General features: G+C 57.5%; 1 protein-coding gene across 1 annotated transcript in view; it reads left to right on the forward strand.

Moving 5' to 3' along the window:
* Positions 1-23,194, forward strand: part of TRPM2 (transient receptor potential cation channel subfamily M member 2) — a 48,949-nt gene that overhangs the window by 18,044 nt on the left and 7,711 nt on the right. Inside the window, exons 2-15 of the mRNA XM_044675714.1 lie at positions 529-614; positions 4,138-4,306; positions 5,575-5,755; positions 7,638-7,804; positions 8,957-9,137; positions 9,453-9,514; positions 9,947-10,147; positions 13,370-13,472; positions 13,874-13,995; positions 14,666-15,016; positions 17,256-17,393; positions 18,345-18,474; positions 18,728-18,873; positions 19,982-20,094. Coding sequence (XP_044531649.1) covers positions 529-614; positions 4,138-4,306; positions 5,575-5,755; positions 7,638-7,804; positions 8,957-9,137; positions 9,453-9,514; positions 9,947-10,147; positions 13,370-13,472; positions 13,874-13,995; positions 14,666-15,016; positions 17,256-17,393; positions 18,345-18,474; positions 18,728-18,873; positions 19,982-20,094 — 2,150 coding nt within the window. The remainder of the gene's footprint in view (positions 1-528; positions 615-4,137; positions 4,307-5,574; positions 5,756-7,637; positions 7,805-8,956; positions 9,138-9,452; positions 9,515-9,946; positions 10,148-13,369; positions 13,473-13,873; positions 13,996-14,665; positions 15,017-17,255; positions 17,394-18,344; positions 18,475-18,727; positions 18,874-19,981; positions 20,095-23,194) is intronic.

A 23,194-nucleotide genomic window follows, 5' to 3' on the forward strand; every position in this document is an offset into this window, starting at 1 on the left:
CCCTCCCCCACCCTCCTCCCCCAAAGCACCTCCCTGCTCCATTCCGGCCCCCCCTCACGTCTGTCTCAGGCTCTTGAGCCCTGCTAGGCCGCTGGTGGGCCGCCTTCATTTCTTCCACAGCAGTTTGGGGTGACCTCCTCAGGCTGCCCACCCCCCTACCCCTCCTGGCCCACCTCTGTCTTGTCCCACCTTCTGTGGCCTCCCTGGCTTTGCCCCAGTCAGGACCCAGGACTGGGGCCAGCAGAGAGAGGGCAGCTCCAGGGCCACTGCCAGGGAGCGAGGTGGCTGGGCCCTGGGTGTGAATCCTCCATCCAACCCTGGCAGTTCCCGGCCCCCAGGTCAGTCTCTGGGAGTCCAGTTCTCACGGCTGTGCCCAAGGGGCAAAGATACCACCTTCCCCTGCCTCGCCCTCCCCTTTAGGCCCTTCCCAGGCCTCAGGCACTGTAGAAGTGGTTGGCAGGGCTCAGAGGGAGGACGGCTGGCTCTGGGAGAGCCCGAGCGAGCCCCATCGGGCTTTCTGTGTCTCAGGAGAACCTGAGCTCGTGGATCCCCGAGAATATCCGCAAGAAGGAATGCGTGTACTTCGTGGAGAGCTCCAAGACTTCTGACTCTGGGTAGGGGACCACCTGGGCCCCGTGGGGGGGAGGAGCCGGTGGTGGCCTTCGGGGGGGGGTAAGGGAGGGACCCTCCCCCTGCCCACCCGCCCTTGGCATCGGTGCTCCGATGCTCCCTCCTCCCCCTTCTGGGTGAGTTTCTGTGGATCAGGCGAAAGGCCGGAGGGATAAATGTCAAGTGCTCAGCAGGGCTCAGAAAGTCAATGTCCCAGAGTGGGAGGGGCCGAGGGAGGGGCCGAAGGAGGGGCCGAGGGAGGCCTGCGGCTCTGTGGGCCATTGCAGAAGGGCATCATCCTCCCAGGAACAACAGGCTGCGGGAGGGCTGGGGGGATTTCTGGGGGGCTCTAGCAACGATCAGGCACCCCTTTCCACTGGAGAAAGGCCGGAGCCGGAGCCTGGCCACAGGATCTCCCTCAGCCGGGCTGTAAGGGAGAGGCACAGGCGCCAGGGGTTCTGGGTAGGGTGGAGCCAGGGTGGATGAATGGCCTCCTGGGAGGGCCGAGAAATCCCTGGCCCAGACGCCCTGGGGTGCTCTCAGCTGCTGCCCGCTGTAGGGGTTGGGCATGGCCAGACAGAGCTAGAACCGAAGGCTCTCAGGACCCAGTTTGGGCTCGGCCCTGACTCAGGCCCGTGTCCTGGTAGTTCAGGCCTGATGTTGGCATGAGGAGAGGCACACCGAGGCCCAGGAGCAGCTACCTGACAAGGGGGTGCCTAAGGGAGGCCCCGGAGGGGCGGCATGGGGGCACCCTGGGGTGACTGAGCCCAGCCAAGCTCCCGGCGTGAGCACAGAGCAGGCACCAGAGCAGGCACCGGGACCTCCTCGAACTGCCCTGGGCCGCCACTGGTCTGAGGGTTTTGTCTTCTGAGCCGTCGGGCCTTAAGGTGGGCTGGTGACGCCTTCCAGGGCAGAAGCTGCCGGGTGCGCCTGGCAGAGGGCCCGGCCTGGCAGAGGGCGCTGCCATCTCGGCCCGGTCACTCCCACACTTTGGCGGCTCGACTTTCCACTCCTGGCGTGACTTCAGGGAGAGCAGGAATGGCCCGACCAAAGCAAAGGCCCAGCGGCCAGTTCCCCAGGAGCCCGGAGGGGCCGGGTCAGCTCCTGGCTCGGAAGGGCAGGGTGCCCGCGGACGCCGAGTCTCAGAGGTGAGCCCGGGGGAAGGGGCACCCGCCGCACTGGGGCTCGTTCCATCGAGGAAGAAGAGGCTTGCCGGGACCCTCCTCAAGGCCAGCTGCCCGAATCGCTGCCCACATCAGGGTCCAGTCAGGATTCCTTGGCTTCCTCCAGCCCCTCCCCGGCCACAGAGAAGCCACCCAATCCGATGCCCACCGTCCCTGGGAAGCCACACAAAACCTCCTTTGGCGTGCCCACTGGCGGGCTCTGCTTCCCCTTCCTGCTCGCCGAGGCCCGGCCCGTCTTCCCCGGGGGCTGATTAAGCCCTTCCTCCACCCCCACGAGGGCCATGAAGCAAGACTCCCCCCAAAGCCGTCCCTTGGCCCTGCGAGCTCTCCCTGGGGGCCACGCTGGCAGCAGTGTGGAGGCGCAGGTGGCAGAGCCGATGCCAGTGTCCCCCTTCCGTGGCCTCCGGCTCTTTCATTCTCCGCTGCTGCCGCCCCGCACGCCCTGGCCTCTGCCACTGGGCCCCGCATCTACCTGCTCCCACCTGTGCCCCTGCTGCCCCCACAGCCTCCTGCCCTGTAGAAGGCTGCTTTGGGCCTGCCGGGAGGGCCTGCTTTGGCGCAGGAGGACCGTGGCCTGCCTCCCCAGGCTGCTGGCAAACGCCCCAAGAAGCAGCAGAGCCACGGGCACCTCTGGGCTACCCGGGAGCTCCGTGGGCATTTCCCACGCTCAAGCAGGCCGCGTTCCTTCTGGGGCCCGAGCCCCCGGCCTGCAGGGCCCTCCCTGGACGCCACAGAGGGAGAGTCCCCGCCACCGGGCCAGGGACAAGACGGGGTGGCGGCGCTCTGAGGGGGCGGGCACACGTGTGGTGCCTCCGTCTGTCCTCCAGCTCCGGAAAGGTCTCTGGGCTCCCGGGGAGCCTGGCAGGGGCCTCCTGCAGGGGCTTCCACCAGGGAACCCAACAAAATCCTGCTCGGCTCAGTGAATTCCAAGCAAAAACCCCAAACGCCCAGTTCTTTAAGGTAGTTGTTAGCCATTTGGGGCGCTGGAGGCCCTCGTGCCCTCCCGCAGTAGCCGGCCAGCCGTGGCCATTTATCATGGCGGCCCAGCGATGCTCACTGGCCCGCACCGTCGTTCCGCATCAGCCCACCCTTTCCTCATTCGCACTCATTCGGGGCTGGCCTTCTGGGAGGCCTTCGGGGGACGGCAGCCATTCGCCAGACAAAGCCATCGAGGCCCGCTCCAACCTCCCCAATTCTGCACACGTGCCCTTTTCTAATGGGAGGAAAAGCTCCAACTCAGCCTCCCCACATTCAGGGCCTCCAGGTTGCTCTGACGGTAAACCGAGTCAGGAAGCCATCACCAGGGGAGCACATGGAGGCAGGTGAAGAGCCCGGGCCAGAGAGGCCTCTCACATGCTCTGCCCACATCGTCTTCAAGAGGCCGCTTTGGGACACGGCCGGGGCTTCCTTTGAGCTCCCTGGAGGAGGAGATGCCCTGTCCCAGCCCCCCTTCCTCCGGATCCCCAGCCCCCACTTGGCTTCCGGGCTCGCCAGGCTAGCAGATTGCCCTGGGCTGGGCCTCACTTTGGTGTTCCGAGGTGGAACTGAAGATGACACTTCTCTCGGGCCGTCCAGCAGTTGGCAAAGAGACGTTGGGAGCCAAAGGGGAGGCGAGGCGACCAGGAGAGGTCCTGAGGACACCTGGGGGGCCCCCCTGCTCAGTCACCCGCCACAGTCCACGGCCGTGCCTCAGAGAGGACACCTGCAGCTCCTCAGCCTCCTTGGTGCTCAGGCATCGGGAGAGCCGGCTCGCGTGGAGGCAGGGGCAGACGTGATCCCTCAGGAGGCTCACGTGGGGTCCTGGCTCGCCATCAAAGAAAGGCCCTGAGGATGGTCTCACCTGGCCAGAGGAGGAAACAGGGATCCACCCCGGGGCCAAGCACGGAAGCTCTCTCCAACTAGCCGAAGGGGAAAGGTTGGCCCGGCTGCTGCTGGACCGGCACCGAGCGATGCGAGGTCGAAGAGGGGACATTCTGGCCCGATACAAGGACCAACTTTGTAGCATCCGTTGGTCTAGCAATGACATGGGCTGCTTTGGAAGGTGGTGGTTTCTCCAGCACTGGAAGTATTCAGGTAGAGCCCCAGCTGTAGAGGATGTTGTAGGGGGCCTCCCGGGGCTCCCGGGAAGGCTTGGACTACATAAAAGTGGGGTCCCTCCCCCCAAGCCCCTCCTCTGCCCCGTCCCTGCCGAAAGAGCCACGTCCTTCTTGGTAAGTGTTCCTCGGCGTGGCCGCGTCCGGTGGCCTCCCGCGGGTCCTGGCGGCAGCGACTATTTGGGGCCCTCTCTGGGGCTCGAAGGCCCTCCCGGCGGGCCGAATGTGACGGGGCGCGTGTGCCCTTCCAGGAAGGTGGTGTGCGAGTGCGGCTACACGCGGGAGCAGCACCTGGAGGAGGCCACCAAGCCGCAGGCGTTCCAGGGCAAAGAATGGGACCTGAAGAAGCACGTCCAGGAGATGCCCACCGACGCCTTTGGGGACATCGTCTTCACCGGCCTGGGACAGAAGGTGGGAAAGGTTGGTTCTCCGTGACTTCGTTGTTCTTGGGGGACTGACGAGCCTGAGCACAGACTGGGGCGTGCGGGTGCTTGTACTCGCCTTCCCCCTGGGGGGAGGGGGAGGGAACCCGCGTTTATTAAGCGCCCACTTGCAGATGAGGAAACCGAGCGGAGGTTACGGTGACTGGTCCAAGGTCACCCAGCTAGGGAGTGTCTGAGGAAGGACCGACACCCGGATCTTCCCGACTGCAGACCCCGTGGTGGCCATCGGCGGCTTCCTGCCAAAGGAGTGCCCGCCTCTCCAAGGGGCCCAGCGGGGCTCTTCCTCCCTCCCTCTGCAGTGGGAGATGCTCCACGCAGCCCTTCATGGTGGCTGAGCCTCCTTTTGGCGGGTGGGGTTGGTTCAGGTTCGCCCATCCCGGCAGAGGCCGGTGACAGGGAGAACACGAGCTCCTGGAAGGCCCTTTGTTGGCCTCTGCAGACACGAGGCCGTTCCCGAGTGCCGCGGAGCTGCCTCTCCTGGGGCTGCTGCGATGGCTTTCTGCCCACCGTGGGCTGGGCGTCTGCCACCTTGGAGCGGGCAGAGAGGGGGTAGCTCGGAGCCCGGCGCTTCCGGAAGGACTCGGCTGCCCTGTCTCTCCTTCGGGGGTCGAGCTCGGCTTCCCCTCTGGGGAAGGCTTGAGGGCGGAGGCCTCGCCAGGCACCAAGGACAATAATTAGTGGTTCCTCACCTGCTGCCGGGGCCCGGAGTCTGCAGTCTATCCAGGGGTGCCAAACGGGGGCCAGGGAATGTCCGGAGGGGCAGGGAAAGGCCACTGGAAGCTACGGAGCCAGGAAAACCGTCCTCCAGAGGGCGCCCCTGGAACCGAGGCTTGGACAAATGTCGAGTCTGAGAAGTAGCAGTGAGCAGTAGGAAGGGTGCTCCAGGCATGCAGAGCAGTCAGTGCAAAGGTGCGGAGGCAGGAAATGTAGGTTGCTGATGAGAAACAGTCAATAAACCAATTAGATTGGATGGCAGAGTGCATGGAGGGGAGGAAAGCGGAAAGGAAGAAGGGAGGGAGGTTGGGAAGGGCTTCAAATGCCAAGCACCAGAGTCTGTGTTTGATCCTGGAGGTAACAGGGAGCCAGCGCAGTTTATCAGGAGGAGGGTGCTCGTGCCTCCTCACCTCGTTTCTTCCCATCCATCCGTGATGAGTCCTGACAGCCTTTTCTGACAGAAATGGCTCGATGGCCCCTCTTCAGGGCCTTGACTTCCTTCCGGTTCTATGTGTTTCGACCCTTATGCAGTATGTACGTGTGTCTCAAGACACTCCGCCTGGCGTGATCTACCACCTGATGACCCAGCACTGGGGCCTTGACGTTCCCAACCTGCTGATCTCGGTCACTGGCGGGGCCAAAAACTTCAACATGAAAGTCAGATTGAAGAGCATCTTCAGAAGGGGCTTGGTCAAGGTGGCACAGACGACAGGTAGGTGGCCTCGGGGGCCCTCCGTCCATCACCGATCCCTCTTCCTCCCCCCTCAGCCCCAGGAGATGGCAACCTGCTTCATCACGAGTCCTCTGCAGCTGGAGTTGGCGCTGTGTTTATTCAGCTCCTTGGAGGCCTTTTGAATCAGTTGTGCCAAACCTTCTCGACAATGCCTGGGCAGCGTTGGCGGAGGTGGGGCATGTTTGCCGAGCTGGTGTTCGGGGGGCTGCTCCACTCCCCTCTTCCCGGCTCCTGAGGACTTTTTTTGCCTCTCTGCCCAGTCGCCCAAAGCAAGCACTTCATCCTTCTGCTCTCTGGGGTAATGTGGGGGGGCTCACAGGCAGCTCAAAGTTGCAGTTGGACACCTGAACTTGAAAACCTTTGCCAGTGCTGGTCTAGAGGATGGTTCTGGTTATTCTGAAAGTGCCCTGAATGGGGGTCTTCTTGGCAGAGCTTGTGGCCACAGCCAGATCACAGCTAGTGGGTGCCACGGGTCACAGAGTTCTCGATTTGGGAGTCAGAAAGATCTGAGTTTGAATCCTGCCTCAGACACTGAAGAGCTTTGTGACTCTGGGCAAGTCATTTAACTTCTCCAGACTCTGTAAAATGAAGGGCTTGGATTTATTTTATGGCCTTGAAGCTCTCCCAGTGCCAAATATATGGTCCTCTGAGAGGTCAATTGGGCCCAGACCAAGAAACCTACAGGCTACACTGACTCATTATATGCCTGGAAAGTTGTTCCTGAGGCTGAAAAGACATGGCAGGGTGAAACAGAAAAGGGAACTGGGGATCATTTGGGGGGATGAAGGTGATTATTTCTTCCTTGAAATGAAGAGGAGTTTGGAGAAGTCTTCCTGGAGAAGGTGGGATTTTAGTTGGAACTTAAAGGAAGCCCAAGCAGTCAATAGTCAGCGAGGAGGAGGGAGAGTGTTCCAGGCATGGGGGACAGGCAGAGAGAATGCCCAAGAGCTAAGAGATGGAGGGTCTTGTTGGTGGAACATCCAGGTTGGGGAGGAAAGGGCAAGGAAACTGGAAAAGGGGGAAGGGGTTGGGTTAGAAAGAGCTTTGAATGCCCAACACAGCATTTTATATGTGATCCTGAAGGGTATTGGGAGCCCCTGGGGTTTATTGAAAATGAGGTGACATGATCAGACCTGAGTTTTAGGAAAATCACTTTGGTAGCTGAATGAAGGATGGTCTGAGGTGGGCAAACTTGAGCAGGTCACCAGGAGCTATTTCAATAGTCAAGCTGTGAGGCAATGAGGGCCTAAGTCAGAGGGGAGAAATGGGTGAAATCAACAAGAGATACTACAGAAGTGAAACTGTAGAGGTGAAACTGACTAGAGATGGGGGGGGGGCAAAGGTGAAACTGACTAGAGATGCTGTGGAGGTGAAATCAACTAGAGATGCTGAGGAGGTGAAATCAACTAGAGATGCTGTGGAGGTGAAATCAACACCATATTGGCACCATATTGCATCTGGGTGGGTGGGAGAAAGTGTGAGGTCTAGAATAACTGGGAAGTTGGGAGCCTGAGGGATTGGGAGGAGGGTATTGCCCTCAACAGTAATTGGGAAGGTGGAGTGAGGCAGGGGAGGGCTTAAGGGAAAAGATAACAAATTATGTTTTGGACATAGTGAGTTAGAGATGTCTACTGGACATCCAGTTTGCAATATTTTCTGGGTCTCCCGTGGCCTGAAAAATAACCAGTAGGACATGGGACTATGGGTCAGGTAACAGGGGGAGCTGGTATTTCTATTTTGACCGATGGTTGGAATTTCTAAGGGGACATGTGATGACCCCATGGGTTCAGCATTCTTCCCTGAAGGATCAGACCCTATGGGTGCTTTGAGATCTCTGCCTATCTGTTCCCTTTCTCCCTAGGGGCCTGGATCATAACTGGGGGCTCACATGCAGGGGTGATGAAGCAGGTAGGAGAGGCGGTGCGAGACTTTAGTCTGAGCAGCAGCTACAAGGAAGGTGAAGTCATCACCATTGGAATCGCAACCTGGGGCACCGTGCACAATCGGGAGAGCCTCATCTACCCCACGGTGAGTTGGCCCCTTGGCCCCATGGCTGTTGGGGACCCAAGCAAAAGGATAAGCCTGTGTCCACATAGGAGGGAGGGGAAGAGGCAATGAAAGACAAGGAGAAGGAAGAGGAGGAGACCCTGGCAATTCCACAGTGGACATGGCCCAAGAATTGCATGTATTGAGGGTTAGGGCTTGATGGGCACCAGGGCATCACAGTGGGGGCTCATTGATCAATCCACCCATCGGTGAACAAGGATGCTTTAAATACCTAAGTCTGCCTGTCTATTAGTCGCTGTCGCATTATACACAGTCTCTTTTTTGCCTGAATTTTAAATATGGATTGGTAGAGTTGGGGAAGGAGCACCTAGAATACCTGGCCTGAAGTGAGGCTGACTCACATTCATGAGTTCAAATCTGGCCTCAGGCACTTCCTCGTTATATGATCCTAGACATGTCACTTTACCTGTTTGCCTCAATTTCCTCATTTGTAAAATGAGCTGGAGAAAGAATTGACAAGCCATTCTAGTATCTCTGCCAAGAAAACCTCAAATAGCATCATGAAGAGTCAGACATGACTGAGACAGCTAGACAGGCAACTAGGAGGGGCCAGTAGGCACAGAGCAATGGGCCTGTAGTTAGAAAGACCAGAGTTTACTTGTGGCCTTGGGCTTTCCTAGCTGTGTGATCCTGGGCAAGGCACTGAACCTCTGTAGGCCTCAGTGTCCTCAGCTGTAAAATTGGGATAATAACAGCCCCTCGTTTAAGGATCAAATGAGAGAATAACTGTCAAATGTTTACCACAGTAGCTGGCACATAGTAGGTACTATAGAAATGATTGTTGTTATTACAAGCCAATAGTCCACCAGCCAGCAAGCATTTAGTAAGCCCCTTTTGCATACTGGGCACTGTATGCATCCCACCCTGCCCTCGAGGAGCGTCTAGGCCATCTAGGAATCCAAGTGCTGGGGGACCAGGAAGGGCCTTCTGAGTTCTCAGCCTAGTTTGGCCCTCTGTGGCTCATGTAGGCCAGCCCTCGAATGGCGGGCCTGGACTCTAACTTCCCATCTGGCACCATGTGCCTCCGCTGTCCACATGGGCCAGTTCCTCTTCCTCTCTGGGCCTCGGGTCCCTTGTGGCTCAGATCCTGAATGTTTTCTTGGTGATCCCCAGGGAGGCTTCCCCGCAGAGTACATCTTGGATGAGGAGAGCCAAGGAAACCTTTCCTGCTTGGACAACAATCACTCACACTTCATCCTGGTGGACGACGGGACCCACGGCAGATACGGGGTGGAGATTCTCCTGAGGACCAAACTGGAGAAGTTCATCTCAGAGCAGACAAAAGAAAGAGGAGGTAACAGGTGTAGACATTCAAGGGGGAGGCATGTGGAAGAAGAGAGAGAGGCGAGGGAGGGGGAGGGAAACATGGACTCCAGAGCCAGTGGAGAAGCTCCTCGGTCTGGTGAGTCATCGTTTGAAAGGAAGCCCTGATGGGAGTGCGAATGGCTAGAAGGGCCTCCTGTCCTCTGTCTTTGAACTGGCTGACACGTTGCCTCCAGCAGGCCCCAGACTGGAGGGGACGTCTCCATCAGACATCTCTGCTCGCCTCTCCAGTTGGGCTCCCTGTAGGTGCGAGCTCACATCTGACCTCACCTGTGCTTGTCCATAGGGGTGGCCATCAAGATTCCGATTGTCTGTGTGGTCCTGGAGGGAGGGCCCGGCACTCTGGATGTAAGTATAGCCCGAGGACTGCAGGGGCCAGGGGATGGCTTCCCAGGAAAGGAAGGAGAAGCATTCGTGAAGAAACCACCCTTATAGCAGCCCTCTGGGAAAGGCCTGGCCAGCCACGCCAAGGGATTTGGTTGTTTTGGTAGTATTAGTGGTTATGGAGAAGCAGCAGTGTGGTGGAGTGGGTAGAGAGCTGGTCTGGGAGTCAGGATGCCCTGGGTTTGAGCCTCACCCTCTCCTGGCTGTGTGACTCTGGACAAGTCATTTGATTCTGTAGAGATCTAGATCACTCTCTTAGGGCTAGAAAGTGGCAGGGATGGTGTTGGCCTCCATCGCCCTCTGGTGAGTGAGATGATGGGGCTGTCCCAGTCTCTATTCATTCTTTTTCATGGCCGCCCCCGGGCTTCCCTGAAGGCCGTCTCCTTTCTGTTCCAGACCATATTTAACGCCATGACCAACGGCACCCCCTGTGTGATTGTGGAGGGCTCGGGGCGCGTGGCTGACGTCATCGCTCAGGTGGCCAACCTGCCCATCTCCGAGATCACCATCTCCCTGATCCAGAAGAAGCTGAGCTTGCTCTTCCACGAGACCTTCGAGACATTTACCGAAAGCAAGATTGTGGAGTGGACCAAGAAGGTGAGGAGGTTGCTGTGGGAGTGGGAGCCGGGGAGCAGAGAAGGGGAGAGGGAGGCCTGATGTGCTTGGGCACCTGTGGAGGGGGGAAGGGGAGCAGCCCCTTGCCCTTCTGGCTTTCTAGTAATGAACTCCGAGCTGGGGCAATGGCAGCTGTGCCTTCTCTGGCAATGTGACACAGGTTCGCCACCACAGCCCTGTCAACATGTTTATCTTCTTGAGCATCACGCGAGCAAGTTACTAGGAAGATGAGTTTGCACTCCTCTCATAGGTGGGCCAGAGGCAGGAGTGTCTTTTGTGTGCATGGGCCTGTGCACACATGTGTGGTATGCGTGCTCCCATATGTGTGTGTGCCAGCATGTGAGAATGTATGGTATGTGTTGTAAATTATCTTGTATTAAAGAGATAAACTCCCTGCCTGAAGACCTAGCTGATAGCACCTAGAGCCCTCAAGAAATAAAGGAAAGTTATTCTTTCCCTCTTCAGCCTTTGCCCTAGTAGTTGTTACAATGAATCACCAGAAGCTCTTTGTATAAAAGCCAAAGGGGTTTATTAAAGCCAAGGGTAAGCTGAGGGAAAAGGGGTTAAGGTCTGGTAACTGCTGCTAAGGGAGAAGTTGGTGCTGGGGGAGGGTCACAGAAGAGGGGAATCAGGCTGAGGGAACCAGCCCCTCAGCCAGGGATGAATTCACTGCCCCGATGTAACAAGGTTTAGCAGATTACTAGATGAGGTGATGGCTTGGTTTAAGGTTGTCCCTGCCTGCCTATAGAAGCTAATTCCCATGATCTCCACCCACCAAAAATTCCCTCCTCCCAGGGCCCATTGGGGAGATCCAGGGAATAGCAGGATGTCAAGGGAGAGGTCAAGGGAATCAGGCAAAACCCAAAAAGCAAAAGCCCCAAAGCCCAAAGCCCCCACAGTTGGTTCTGCAGGAATATTTATAGTTTCAGGCTCTAACAGTTTTTGCCCATGAGACCCCTGGCTGGCTGGGTCAACATTCCGTTTTCCAACTGTCAGGGTTGCTTCAGTTAGTTTTTTTTTTTTTTAACCCTTAACTTCTGTGTATTGACTTATAGGTGGAAGAGTGGTAAGGGTAGGCAATGGGGGTCAAGTGACTTGCCTAGGGTCACACAGCTGGGAAGTGTCTGAGGCCGGATTTGAACCTAGGACCTCCCATCTCTAGGCCTGGCTCTCAATCCACTGAGCTACCCAGCTGCCCCCGCTTCAGTTAGTTTTGCAAATGTAAGGGATTCTTGTAGCAACCGTGCATTACAGTGTGCATGCAGGAATGAATGTGTACGTCCTGTTTGTAAGTGTGGCACGTGAGTGTGTGGTGTAAGGAGGCACGAGTGGCCTCTGGGCTCCGGCTCTCTTGCTGGGTCCGATTGTGAGCTCAGGCACTGCAGGCCACCCCCCCCCCAGCCTGAAGGCCAGCCAGATTGTGTAGGGCCCCTCCCAAGGGTCCTTGATACATATTCTTAGAGGTTGGGGGAGGGTCTTGTCTCTGCCTATGGGCCAAGGCCTGCCAATTGTGCTCCTCTGGGGGCTTTGAGGGCTCGAAGCACTCAGCTCTCAGAGAAGCCTCCACACAGGAAGTCAGTCCAGCAGCAGAGCAAGAACAAGCCTCCCCCCTCCCCGTCTCCCCACCTCCTGGGGCCACCACTGCTCCTGACGCTTCTTGGGGGAGAAGATCCAGGGCGTGGCTCGGCTCCCACAGAACAGCAGCGCCACCAAGTGCAGATTCTCCAGCCTTCCCCACTGGCAAGCCGCCATCTTGGGGCTGGATTCTGGGGTTTGCTTGAACCCCTGGGCTGGGGCTCTCCCACTCATCCATAGCAAACTGAGCTGAACAGAGAAACCAAAGCAAGACTCCAATCCCAAGAGGGAGGGAATGAGCCCTCTTCCCCAGGGGCTGGATGGGGCAATTCAGAACTGAGCAAAGGAATCCTTTGCTTCCTGCCTGCCGTGGGGATTCCTCAGCTCAGGCCTGTCTCCCCTCCTATGACACTGAGGAAACGTCCAGAAACGTGAGGCGATGGGGCAACCACGTGGCCCAGGGGAGGGAGCACCAGGCCCGGAGCTGGGAGGATCCGAGTTCCAGTCTGACTTCAGACACCTCCTGGGCGAGCCATTTGCCCAGCCCTTGCTTTTCTGTCTTAGTGTTAGTTGTCGGGCTAGGACTGAAAGGAAAGGGTTAAAAACAAGGAAAGGGGTGACAGCGGCTGGGACAGCCCACGACTGGGGAGCCGGGAGCCTTGCAGCAACACTCGGAAGAACGTGGAGGCCAGGAGTGGGCTGGTGCCCTGATGCCCCCAGACCTCCCTTAAGAGCAAGTCCAGGGCTTTCTGGGGAAACAAGTTCCCGGCCATCCCTCAGAATAGTCTGGAAATTAGCTGTAGTGGAAGGTCTGCCTGGCTGGCTGGCTCCCTCCGCCAGATCAGGGATGGAGGGGGTGGGCCTGCGGTGCCCTTCCTCGCCGGCCTATTATGAAGTGCCTCGCCCTCCCATTCCCGAAATCCTCCCAGGTGCCCCCCCAAGGCCTGAAGCATGTATCGAGCCCCTACTGTGTGCCAGGTGCCATGCCAAGCCCAGGGGTACAAAGGCAAAACGAGGCAGCCGCTGCCTCTAAGGATCTTCCAGTCTAGTCCAAAGCTTGTGCTTGTGTGTGTGTGTGTGTGTGTGTGTGTGTGTGTGTGTGTAACACGGAGGGGAGGGGAACACATGAACACAAGGTGTTTGGGGGAGGGCAGGACGGGGCTCAGGAAGGGCCACTGGTGGGTAGACTGCAGAAGCTCCCCTTAGTGAAGCCCCTCCCTTGGGGAAGGTTCTGCTCTTGGAGGGTTAGCCAGGCTGGAGAACCTTAAAATGGAGTGGAAGGGCTGGGCCTGAGGAGGAGGCAGAAGAGGAGGCCAAAAAGAAACGAAGGATAGGAATGCTGGGACGGACGGATGGGGGTGGGGGGGTGGCTGGCATTCGAGGCAGTTTTGAGACCTGAATGCTGGGGCCACTGACCCTCCTGGCATCTTCCGGCCGTCCTCGGCCCCTGTGGGCCACCGCTTCTTCTGGAGCAGGATTGGTGCCAGGGCTCCGGGGACTGTGGCCTGCTGTCGGGGGTGGGGCGGCGATGCCTCTCAAGCCCATATACTTGGGGGGGGCCTCCCCTCTGAGTGCAGAAAGCAGCACCTGCTTAGACAAGCTCAGCCATCCCTGGGTGATTCCTTGCAGATCCAAGACATCGTGCGGAAGAGGCAGCTGCTGACCATCTACCGGGAGGGCAAAGACGGCCAGCAGGATGTGGATGTGGCCATCCTCCAGGCACTGCTGAAAGGTGAGCATTGGTAGGGGGGCCCCGGGTGAGCGACTGCAGCTGCTGCTTTGCTTCTGGCTCAAGTGAATGGACGGATGGATGGAGGGACGGATAGACAGTGACCCCCCCCTTGGTGCCAGGTGCCACGCCAGGCACTGAGGATATAAATAAAGCCCAAAGCAGGGTGGATCCCCTCAAAGAGCTCACATTCAAATAGGGGAGGAGCTCCAGCTGCTCATTCCATGTGGAAATGCCACAGTATCAGCAAGAAGCAGAAGGCGGAGGGAGGGATGGCGAGGAAGCTGGGCACATGGACTCCTGGAGTCGCCTGAGCCAGGCTTGAGATGAGTCGGGCACAGCTGGCTTTGAGTAGGGCAGGTGGTGCTCTGAGCCCCGGCCAAAGCTTCGCTTTCTCCCTTCAGCCTCGAGGAACCACGACCACGTTGGCCACGAGAACTGGGACCATCAGCTAAAGTTGGCCGTGGCCTGGAATCGGGTGGATATCGCTAGAAGTGAGATTTTCACAGACGAGCGCCAGTGGAAGGTGGGTCTGTGAAGGTGTGGCAGCACTGGTGTGGGAGTGAGCTTTCGTGGCCAGTGAGCTGCCGTCATGCTTGCTGTCCTTCTATTAAGTTGGCCTGGTCAGGGCCCCTCTGCTGGGTGGCAGGTCCTTGGCTTTGGCAGGACTCTGAGGAGGGAGGCCGATGGTGGCTCTGAGGACAGTCCCAGGCAGTCAGGGCCGCAGTCTGTGGTGTCAGAGTTCCATAGGAGGAATCTGGGGGCTCTAAGCATGGCGGGTTGGCTTTTCCTCCTAGCCAGGGATTAGTCAGGGAGGTGCTTCTCATCCTGCAGCCCTGCTCATCAGCCGGTGGAGATGCTGTCATGTTGAATAAAAGTGGGTCATTTCCGTCACATCTGGCTCTCCAAAGCCCTTTTTGGGGGGTTTCTCGGCAAAGCTACTAGAGCGGTTTGCCATTTCCTTCTCCAGCTCATTTTACAGAAGAGGAGACTGAGGCAAACAGGGTGAAGGGACTTGTCCAAGGTCACACAGCCAGTAAAAGCCTGATTTGTGTCTCTGGGGCTCCATTGCACCTCCTAACCCTAGCTGCCTCCCAACGGATGCCTAGGACATGCTCTTAGCTAAGCTCTAGTGCCAGCACCCTCCGAGGGTGGAGGTCATGCCAGTGGCCAACTTTGGTCTGCTCTTATCTCAGCCCTCGGACCTGCACCCGATGATGGCGGCAGCCCTGATCACCAACAAGCCGGAGTTTGTGAAGCTCTTCCTGGAGAATGGGGTCCGCCTCAAAGAGTTCGTCACCTGGGACACCCTAATTTACCTCTATGAGAACCTGGCGCCCTCCAGCCTGTTCCACAGCAAGCTGCAGAAGGTGCTGACGGAGGAGATGGAGCGCTCGGCCTACTCGGCCTTGCCCAAGATCCAGATGCACCATGTGTCCCAAGTGCTCCGGGAGCTGCTTGGGGACTTCACGCAACCACTGTATCCCAAGCCCAAGCACAGTGAGCGGCCCCGGCTGTCCCTGGCGGTGCCTCACATTAAGCTCAATGTACGGTACTGCCTTTTCTGCCCCCTCCCTCCTAGCTGACTGCCCTGTTCCTTCCCATAGGAGTGGTAGCCTAGCTCTGTCCAAGGTACCAGGCGGCCCTTGTCTAGCTTCTCTTTCCTTCCTGTGTAGGTGGGCCCCTGGGCACTGTCCTGCCTTTGCTCCTCTACTCCTCCCCACTGACTGCCATGTTTACCCCCCCACACACACACACACATTGGTGCTTCCCTAGCTCTAGTTGAGGTAGCGCACTGCCCTCTCTCCCCTTTTTACTCCAGCCTGACCGCCATTTTGGCTCCCCTTCCTTAGTGTACGACACCGTGCCTTGGCACCCAGGCTGTTACTCAGAATGACCTCTGGGCTTTGCTCTTAGCTTTGCTCTTCTCTCATCACCTCAGCTTTTGCTTGGCTGAGATCCCTTCCAGGCCCAAGATTCTGTGATCCTGCCACGAAGCTTTCCCACATCAGAGAGAGCCGTGAGTTGGGAGGAGCCCCCGTTGTCTCCCAGGAGGCTGGTTTCAGGTCTCTATCTCCCCCTTGCTCGAATACGAGTGTCTGCAGTCTAATAATCGCCATTTGTATTGGTGGCTTAGATGGGGGAAAGCCAGACGGTGGATTTATCGGAGTTCCAGATGACTCCCAAACAGTGAGGGATAGTTAAAAGACCGGATGGCTGAGCCATGATCAAAAGGGAACTTGCCAGGCTGGAGCAATGAGCTGAATTGGGTTGCACTAAAAGAGGGAGGTGGAGCCTCCAGGGAAAGGCAGATGGCAGCTCCCCTGCATTCTGCCCTTGTCTGATCTCACTTGGAGACTTGGCTTCCCTCCTAGGCTCCCTGGTTTGAGAAGGGCTTTGGGAAGCTGGGCAGTGTGCAGAGGCTGGAGATGAGGGAGGGGAAGGACCTTGAAGTAGGATATCATCAAAGCACCCGGGATGTCTGGCCTAGACAGGAACCCTCAAATATGATGAAAGGCCGAGCTGGAGGGAGGATTAGATTTATGTTGTCCGGCCACAGGGAAAAGAAACAGGAAGACTAGAGGTGGGGGCAGGGGTGTGTGTGGAGATTTGAGACTTGAGGGCAGCAAAGACTTCCTTACCATGAAAGCTGTGGAATGAAAGGAGTGGAATGAGCTGCCTCCGGAGGTAATGATCTCCCCTCCCTTGGAGGGCTTTAGACACAGGCAGGAGAACCATTTGAGAGGCTTCTCTTACAGTGGGGATTACTTTCAGTCCAGCCAATCAGTCAACCACCATGCACTTCCTCTCAACAAGGCCCCGTGCCAGGCCCTGGGCTACAAGGACTATGAATGAAATAATCCTTGCCACAAGGAGCTTCCTTTCCCAGGAGGATGGCAACAAGGCCTTGGAGAAACACTTTGCCGCATGGCTTGGGCTTAATGGCTCCTGTCACCCCTTCCCATCATGCCTTTCTGTGATCCTGGGAGCCAAGCGGAGAGAATAGTTTCTAGGAGGTGGGAGAATTCCCCTTGGCTGACTTTCCTCTACCAGCCTTTGCCCTGACGGTCAGGGCCTTCGGGACCTGTTTGCCCTGGGACACGGCTAGTCTTCCAAGAACAGGGCACCCCCAGGAGATTCAGAGGAGACCGCTCCGAAAGGAGCCTAATCCACTCAGGCTTTCTGAACCCTGAAATCACAGACGCTCAGAAGCCGAAGGGATTCCAGCAGGGTCTGGTACAGCCCATCCCCAGAGGAATCCCCTTGCAAATACCTCTTCTGATTGGTTGCCCACATACAGCCCCTGGAGCAGTCGTGTCCATTCTGAAGGGGCTTTAGGAAGCCAGAGGCCTGCTTCCTCCATCTCCCTAATGCGGGGGGGCTGAGGAAACGTCCTCTGTTGGGGCAGAAGGTTTACTTGGCATAAAGATCCGGCTTCAGGTGGCTGAAAGCTGACTTCCAAAGGGTGTGCCTCCCCCATAGAGTCTGTCTTCTCCATACCAGAATGGCCTTGGGGAGCCTTTCCTCTACCAGGGCTTAGGCTGATTGGCCCGGGGACTCCCTCTCATTCATTCGGCCATCCATCCATGCATCCATCTGCAGCTGATTCCCCGACATGGGGGGGGGGGTGGCAAAGCCAGCAAGCCACCGTTCCTACTGAGCTCAGGGTGGCGTGTGGGGGAGGTTTGTAGTGGAGGCTGCCCCCTCCCATCAAGTCCATAAGGCTTTGCTCTTTCAGTGACTTCGGCCTCCTTCAGGGGAGTCCTAATTATCATCTGCTCCCAGGTGCAAGGAGTGAGCCTCCGGTCCCTCTACAAGCGCTCTCCAGGCCGGGTCACCTTCACTATGGACCCTGTCCGAGACCTCCTCATCTGGGCCATCGTCCAGAACCGCAAAGAATTGGCAGAGATCATCTGGGCCCAGGTACCCAGCTAGACAGTGAGATGTTCCTTGGGTGATGTCTTTAAGGGCACAGTGCCCAGGGGCCTGGGGTGCTTGGAGATGGATGGATGAGGCTCTGGGGAGCACCGGGACGATGCCGCCCCGGACTCAGCCTTATTGGGTGTGCGAGATTATTTACGGGTGGAAAAATAGCGCAGGTAGGAGTGGGCAGGTGCCAAGGGCCCCGAACCTTCCCTTCCGCAGTGCCAGCGAGTGAGAGGGAAGGGGGGCCGTGGGGAGGAAGGGCAGAGCTTCTGAAGGGGCCGGGACAGAGAGGGGAGGAAGAACAAAGGGGGCCAGGGCGGGCCTCCCACTTATTCTTGGGGGCTCCCAGCGAGAGTGGAACTGGGTCATGCGGCACCCCAGCTCCTCCCCAGAACAGCTCTGGGTGCAGGCCAGGCAGTCCCAGCGCTCTTACGGTCAGAGAGGCAGAAGAGGCCAATGGGCAGACGCCAGATTTGACAGGAGTGCTGGGCCCACCCATCTCCCCTGCACAGCCCTGGCTTTGGTCCCTGGAAGGCGTCGGATCCCTGACCGCTTGCCAGGGAAGGTGGCATCGAGCCATTTGCAAACACTGACAGAGGGCATGTAGGAAGCAGGCCAGAAGGGCTGGGCTGGGCCCTCGTGCTGATATTCGAGCCCCGGTACCCGTGTCGAAGCTCTGATCATGCCTTTGAGAACAGACCGTGGCCCATGGAGGGCGCCCTCCCTCCGGTGACGTGCCGGGGCCGCCCTACACAGAGGCCCTCCCTGCCGAGAGCTCTTCCTCCCAGGGCCTTGCCTTCAACTCTAGGCCTGGCCACCCCCAGCGCCGCGAGGAGCGGCTCCCCTCCGAGGGCTGGTCCTCCAGAGCTGCCTCCCTGGGGTGTTTGTGCCCAGAGCAGTTCTACACAGTGGGCCTGACCCGGGCCTCTCCCCGGCCGTCTCCTTTAGAGCCAGGACTGCATCGCGGCGGCTTTGGCCTGCAGCAAGATCCTGAAGGAGCTGTCCAAGGAGGAGGACGACACCGATAGCTCTGAGGAGATGCTCACCCTGGCCGAGGAGTACGAACACCGGGCCATCGGTGAGGTCCTCCTCTGGGCCCCGGGGGGCGCTGGAGAGGAGGCACGCTCTGGCACCCTGGCCTCAGGTCTGGCCCCGGACCCCTTTCCCGGCGATTGCTCCCTCACGTCCCTGGCGGTTCCGTCCCAGAACCCCACGGGGGCCTGCCCTCTGGGCCGGGCATAGGGCTGGGCCAGTGTGTGGCAGGATGGGGCGGCCCTCACAAGGGACTCGGGCAGCTGGCAACACGTGCCTTCCGGCCCCGGCCCTCTTAGGAGTCTTCACTGAGTGCTATCGGAAGGACGAGGAGAGAGCCCAGAAGCTCCTGATCCGAGTCTCGGAGGCCTGGGGGAAGACGACCTGCCTACAGCTGGCTCTGGAAGCCAAAGACATGAAGTTCGTGTCCCACGGGGGCATCCAGGTCAGCCTTCCTGCTCAGGGTGTGCGCTTAAGGCGAGAATCCTCCCCCCCAGAACTGGCAAGGGCTTTCCTGACTGGCCGCGCCAGCAGCCCCTTTTCCCCGGACAGGCCCGGGCCCAGCCCTAGCTCACGTGTACAGAGGGCAGCCCTCCAGGGTGGGCAGTGCAGGGTGGCTTCCTCGGGCCTCCTTACAGAGGAGCAGGCTGAGGAGCCGAGGGCAGGCCTTGCCCAAGGCCGCCCAGCACGTATGGCCAGAGGCTGCCTCTTGAGTTCTGGCCGCGCCTTCAGCTCTAGGCCTGGGTGCCACTCGGGTCTGGGGAGGAGATGACCATTAGCGAACCGCAGCTTTTGGGGTGTCTCCCGGGGCGGGCGTCGAGGGGACGAGCTGCTGTGTGCCTGGCCAGAGAGCAAGACAGTAGGAAGGCAGCGGCCGCCTCAGCACCGAGGAGGTGGATGGAGGTCGTGTTGTGGGCCTAGGGAGGGAGCCCCTGGCCTGGCAGAGGGCACAGGTTTGCATCTCCCTTTCCTTGGCTCTCTCCACCATCATTTTCTGTCAGATGAAAGGGCTTGATCAGATGGACCGAGGCCCTTCCCCAGCCTCGGTTCTCTGGTCCCGTGCCTCAACCCATTGACTCCCAGATCTTCCCAGGCTCCTTTGCCAGGAGGCCCCTCCAGGGGCAACATTCTGTGATGACAAAAGACATTCAGGTTCTGAAGGCAGTGCCAGGCTTGAGCGGGGCCTCAAGCTGGTCCAGAACAAAGAGCCCGGCCCCCTTCCCTGGAGAAGCCGTGCTAATGCTACCTGGTCCCAGGAGCCTCTGCCCAGCAGACTTGGTTGGGCCTGGCTGAGAGCTCCCTGGAGGGCGAGCCAGCACCCCCCCACCCCCAATCCACATGCTTACTTGGGGCTCTCAACATTGCTGTTCCCGGGGGAAGAAGAGCAGACAGAGCAGCCCGTCAGCCTCACAGCCGGCACTGAGCAGCGTTAGCTGCCCTCTTCCTTGCTGGCTCATCCAATGTGTCTGCTTTTGCCTGGACGTGTGTGCGCGGGCACGGCCCATCCTGGCCTGCCTGCCCACTGGGACCTCTGTCTCCTTTTCTTCCCACAGGCCTTCCTGACCAAAGTCTGGTGGGGGCAGCTGTGTGTGGACAATGGCCTCTGGAGGGTGATTCTGTGCATGCTGGTGTTTCCCCTTCTCTACACAGGCGTCATCTCCTTCAGGTGCTGCTTTAGGCTCTCCCGCACTCAGGGCTGGGTTTCTTTTGGAAGGATCCAGGCAGGGATCAGCATCTCTGCTAGACACCTCAGTGCTTCCCATGGCACCACTAGCAGCTCTCCCTACTCTGCTGCCACCTGGTTCCACTGTACTAGAGCAGTTGAGCTAGAAGGGCCTCACACACACTCTGAGCCAGAGGCCTCATTACAGGGAAGGAAACTGAGGCACAGAGGACAGAAGGGACATACAGAATCAAACTCGGGCCCCTTCCTGTTCCTGTCCCTCCACTTCACACACCGGCTTGCCCTGAAACCTCGGATAAACGTTTTAGGAGCTCACTGTACACCTAGACCCTCCCCCTCCAGTGTTTTCTGTTCTGGCTCCAAAAGATCAGCCATGATGGGGGAGGGGATGTCCTGGAGAGCTGGTAGAGCTGAAACTCCATTACTGTGGGTGGTCTGGTAGGCCTTGCTGGGGTGGCCCTTAGATGGCACCAGCGTCTCGGCCACCTTGCCCACTCATGCCCAACTGGCATTGCCTTTGAACACTCAGGGTCAGTGAGGACTGGAGCAGGGGACACACACACGTGTCAAAGAAACACACCACTGACCCTGGAAACTGGGCTTCTTGGGCTTCCGAAGGATCTTGGATGTCTTAAGACCCTCGTGTCTGTAAGCATCCGCATCACTGTCAATGCCCAGAGACAGCTCCTTTTTGGTGCCTCACTCCATGTCCCTAATCGGAGAGGCATCAGACAGTGATCTCCGTGGCTGTCCTCATCAAATGTAATCCCTGTAATCTTAGCTCAGGCATGGAAGGCTTCCTGTTGGGAGAGAGACATGAAGGCATCATCGCCTTGCTCTGCTGCTGAGCCAAGTGCACTAAGCTTGGACAGAGCTCATCTTCTCTGTATTCTCACTCTTTTCAGTTAGTTTGTAAGTAAGAATGTGATTCCTTGTGGCAAATTGTATGTGAAAGCCCTCCTCTGTTCCCATCTCCTAGTCATATTAACATGAGATGTGCACCCCCCCATCAGAGACAAGACAGGTGGGAGGCTTTGTCGGCCCATTCTCTTGATGACTGTTTTCAGGGAACAATCCAATCAATGGATCTTCCCATTCTTTTGTCATGTTCTCCTTTCCAAGATGTCTCGGAGAAATGCTGCAGGTTCGGTTTCTCCAACACCGATTTCCTCAGCATGTACTTGGTCTGGTCCAGACGTTGTCCGCATTTCATTTTGTTTTGTGCTTTTTTCTGCCCTTTCATACAGTTCATCATAGAGCAGAATTCGGGGTTGGAATGAGGTGGTTTCTCTCCCCTTGGAGATGAAAAGGAATTATTAGAGAAATGCTAGCAGAGCTTTTCCATTTTCCACTTATTTGTTGTCTCCTTGTCAGCCTCACCTGAGAAATGATGTGGGAAAGTTGAGTCTCATGTGGTGCCCTTCCTACCTCTGCTTTTGCCTCTACTCTCTTGAATGTTCTATGAGGTGCTGCTGCTCTTAATGTCTCACTTTTGCCTCTACTCTCTTGAATGTTCTATGAGGTGCTGCTGCTCTTAATGTCTCACCGCCATCGAAACCTGAAGTTTTATAAATGGGTTTGTCTTCTAGACCAGTATTGTTCTCTGACGCCATCCCTCTCTCCGCTTGGGAGGAGGTCCGTTCTTGCTGGCGAGGGCACCTCATGCCTCTTGTTCAGTTTGGTTTTTATACCAGAGGAGGAAATGATGACCAAAGTGCAGCAGGAAAATGTTCACTGTGGCTCCTCTAATCTCTTCTCATCTTCTTACTGAGCCCAGGCTGGAAAATGAAGCAGGTCATCTACGCCTCTTCGCCATGGGTTCAGGCCCCACATAGCCATGGCGCTTCTATCCACAGCAAGACCAGTTTAAAGAAGATGAGTGCCCTTTGGCTGGCCCTTTCCCAAGTAGTGCCTCCCAAATCGCCCTTTCCTCTCCTTGCCCTCCCTCGTGTTGGAGATAGGAAGTGGGATGTTGAAGGTAGTGCGTGGATTTGGCTCACTAGGCTGTGCCTGCTGAGCTCAGGAGGACCCGAGTAGTCCGAGGTAGGGATCTGTAGTCATTGGACAGAGATGATAGCTAGCGATGAAGTACGCTATGCGAGGGTATCCCCGGCGTACGGCTTTCCACGTACCAGTTGTGGTCTTTGCCAAGACTCTTCAAAGTCCATAGGCACCACCCAGTCATCACAGGGCATATTGTCTTAGCCTCTATAGGCTCATGCTTGCTGTGGAAGCAGCTGGGAGAGCAGTGTGATCCCCCTTTCTCTCTCTCTCAAACAAACAAAGGAACTCTTACCTTCTGTCTTAGAGTGGATACTGTGTATTGGGTTTAAGGCAGAAGAATGGTAAGGATTAGGCAATGGGGGTTAAACTAAATGACCTGCCCAGGGTCACACAGCTGGCAAGTGTCTGAGGCCAGATTTGAACCCAGGACCTCCCGCCTGTACTCCTGGCTCTCAATCCGCTGAGCTACCTAGCAGCCCCCTCAACCTTTTTCTAAGGAGAGGAAACATCGAGCCATGGGATTTTGAATTTGGTAGGCTATTGGGGCTTCTCTGGTCCGACTCCCTCCTTTTACAGAGGTGGCAATAGAAACACAGGGAGGTGAAGGGACTCACCTCCTGCAGGGCAGAATTCAGGCAGGAGTTCTAGACTTCTGACCTCCAACTGGGGAGAACATCCGTCAGAGGGCTTTGAGGCACTTTTATTGATCTTATTCCTATTTTTGTTGTTGCAAGTGTTTATGAGTCAAGCAATCCGCTCCCATCTAGGCTTCAAATGCCTCCATTTTGCTGAATGGATTAGGCTGAGGGTTGGCTTGAAGTGTTTTGAGGGCTGTGGTTGTCCCGTCGTCGTCTCCACAGGCCCAGCCCGGCCCGGCCCCACTTCCAGATGAGCCGACTCTGCTTGGATGGCCTGTTTTCTCTTATTGTCCTTCCTTTTCGCTTTCTTTCTTTCCGACTATTCTTTACTTCAATGGATTTTGTTTCCAGCCACCACCACCACCACCACTTCTCCTCCCTCCCTCCCTTCCTTCCTTCCTTCCTTCCTTCCTTCCTTCCTTCCTTCCTTCCTTCCTTCC

The sequence above is a fragment of the Gracilinanus agilis genome, chromosome 4 (assembly GCF_016433145.1).
Source record: "Gracilinanus agilis isolate LMUSP501 chromosome 4, AgileGrace, whole genome shotgun sequence".
Lineage (NCBI taxonomy): Eukaryota > Metazoa > Chordata > Mammalia > Didelphimorphia > Didelphidae > Gracilinanus > Gracilinanus agilis.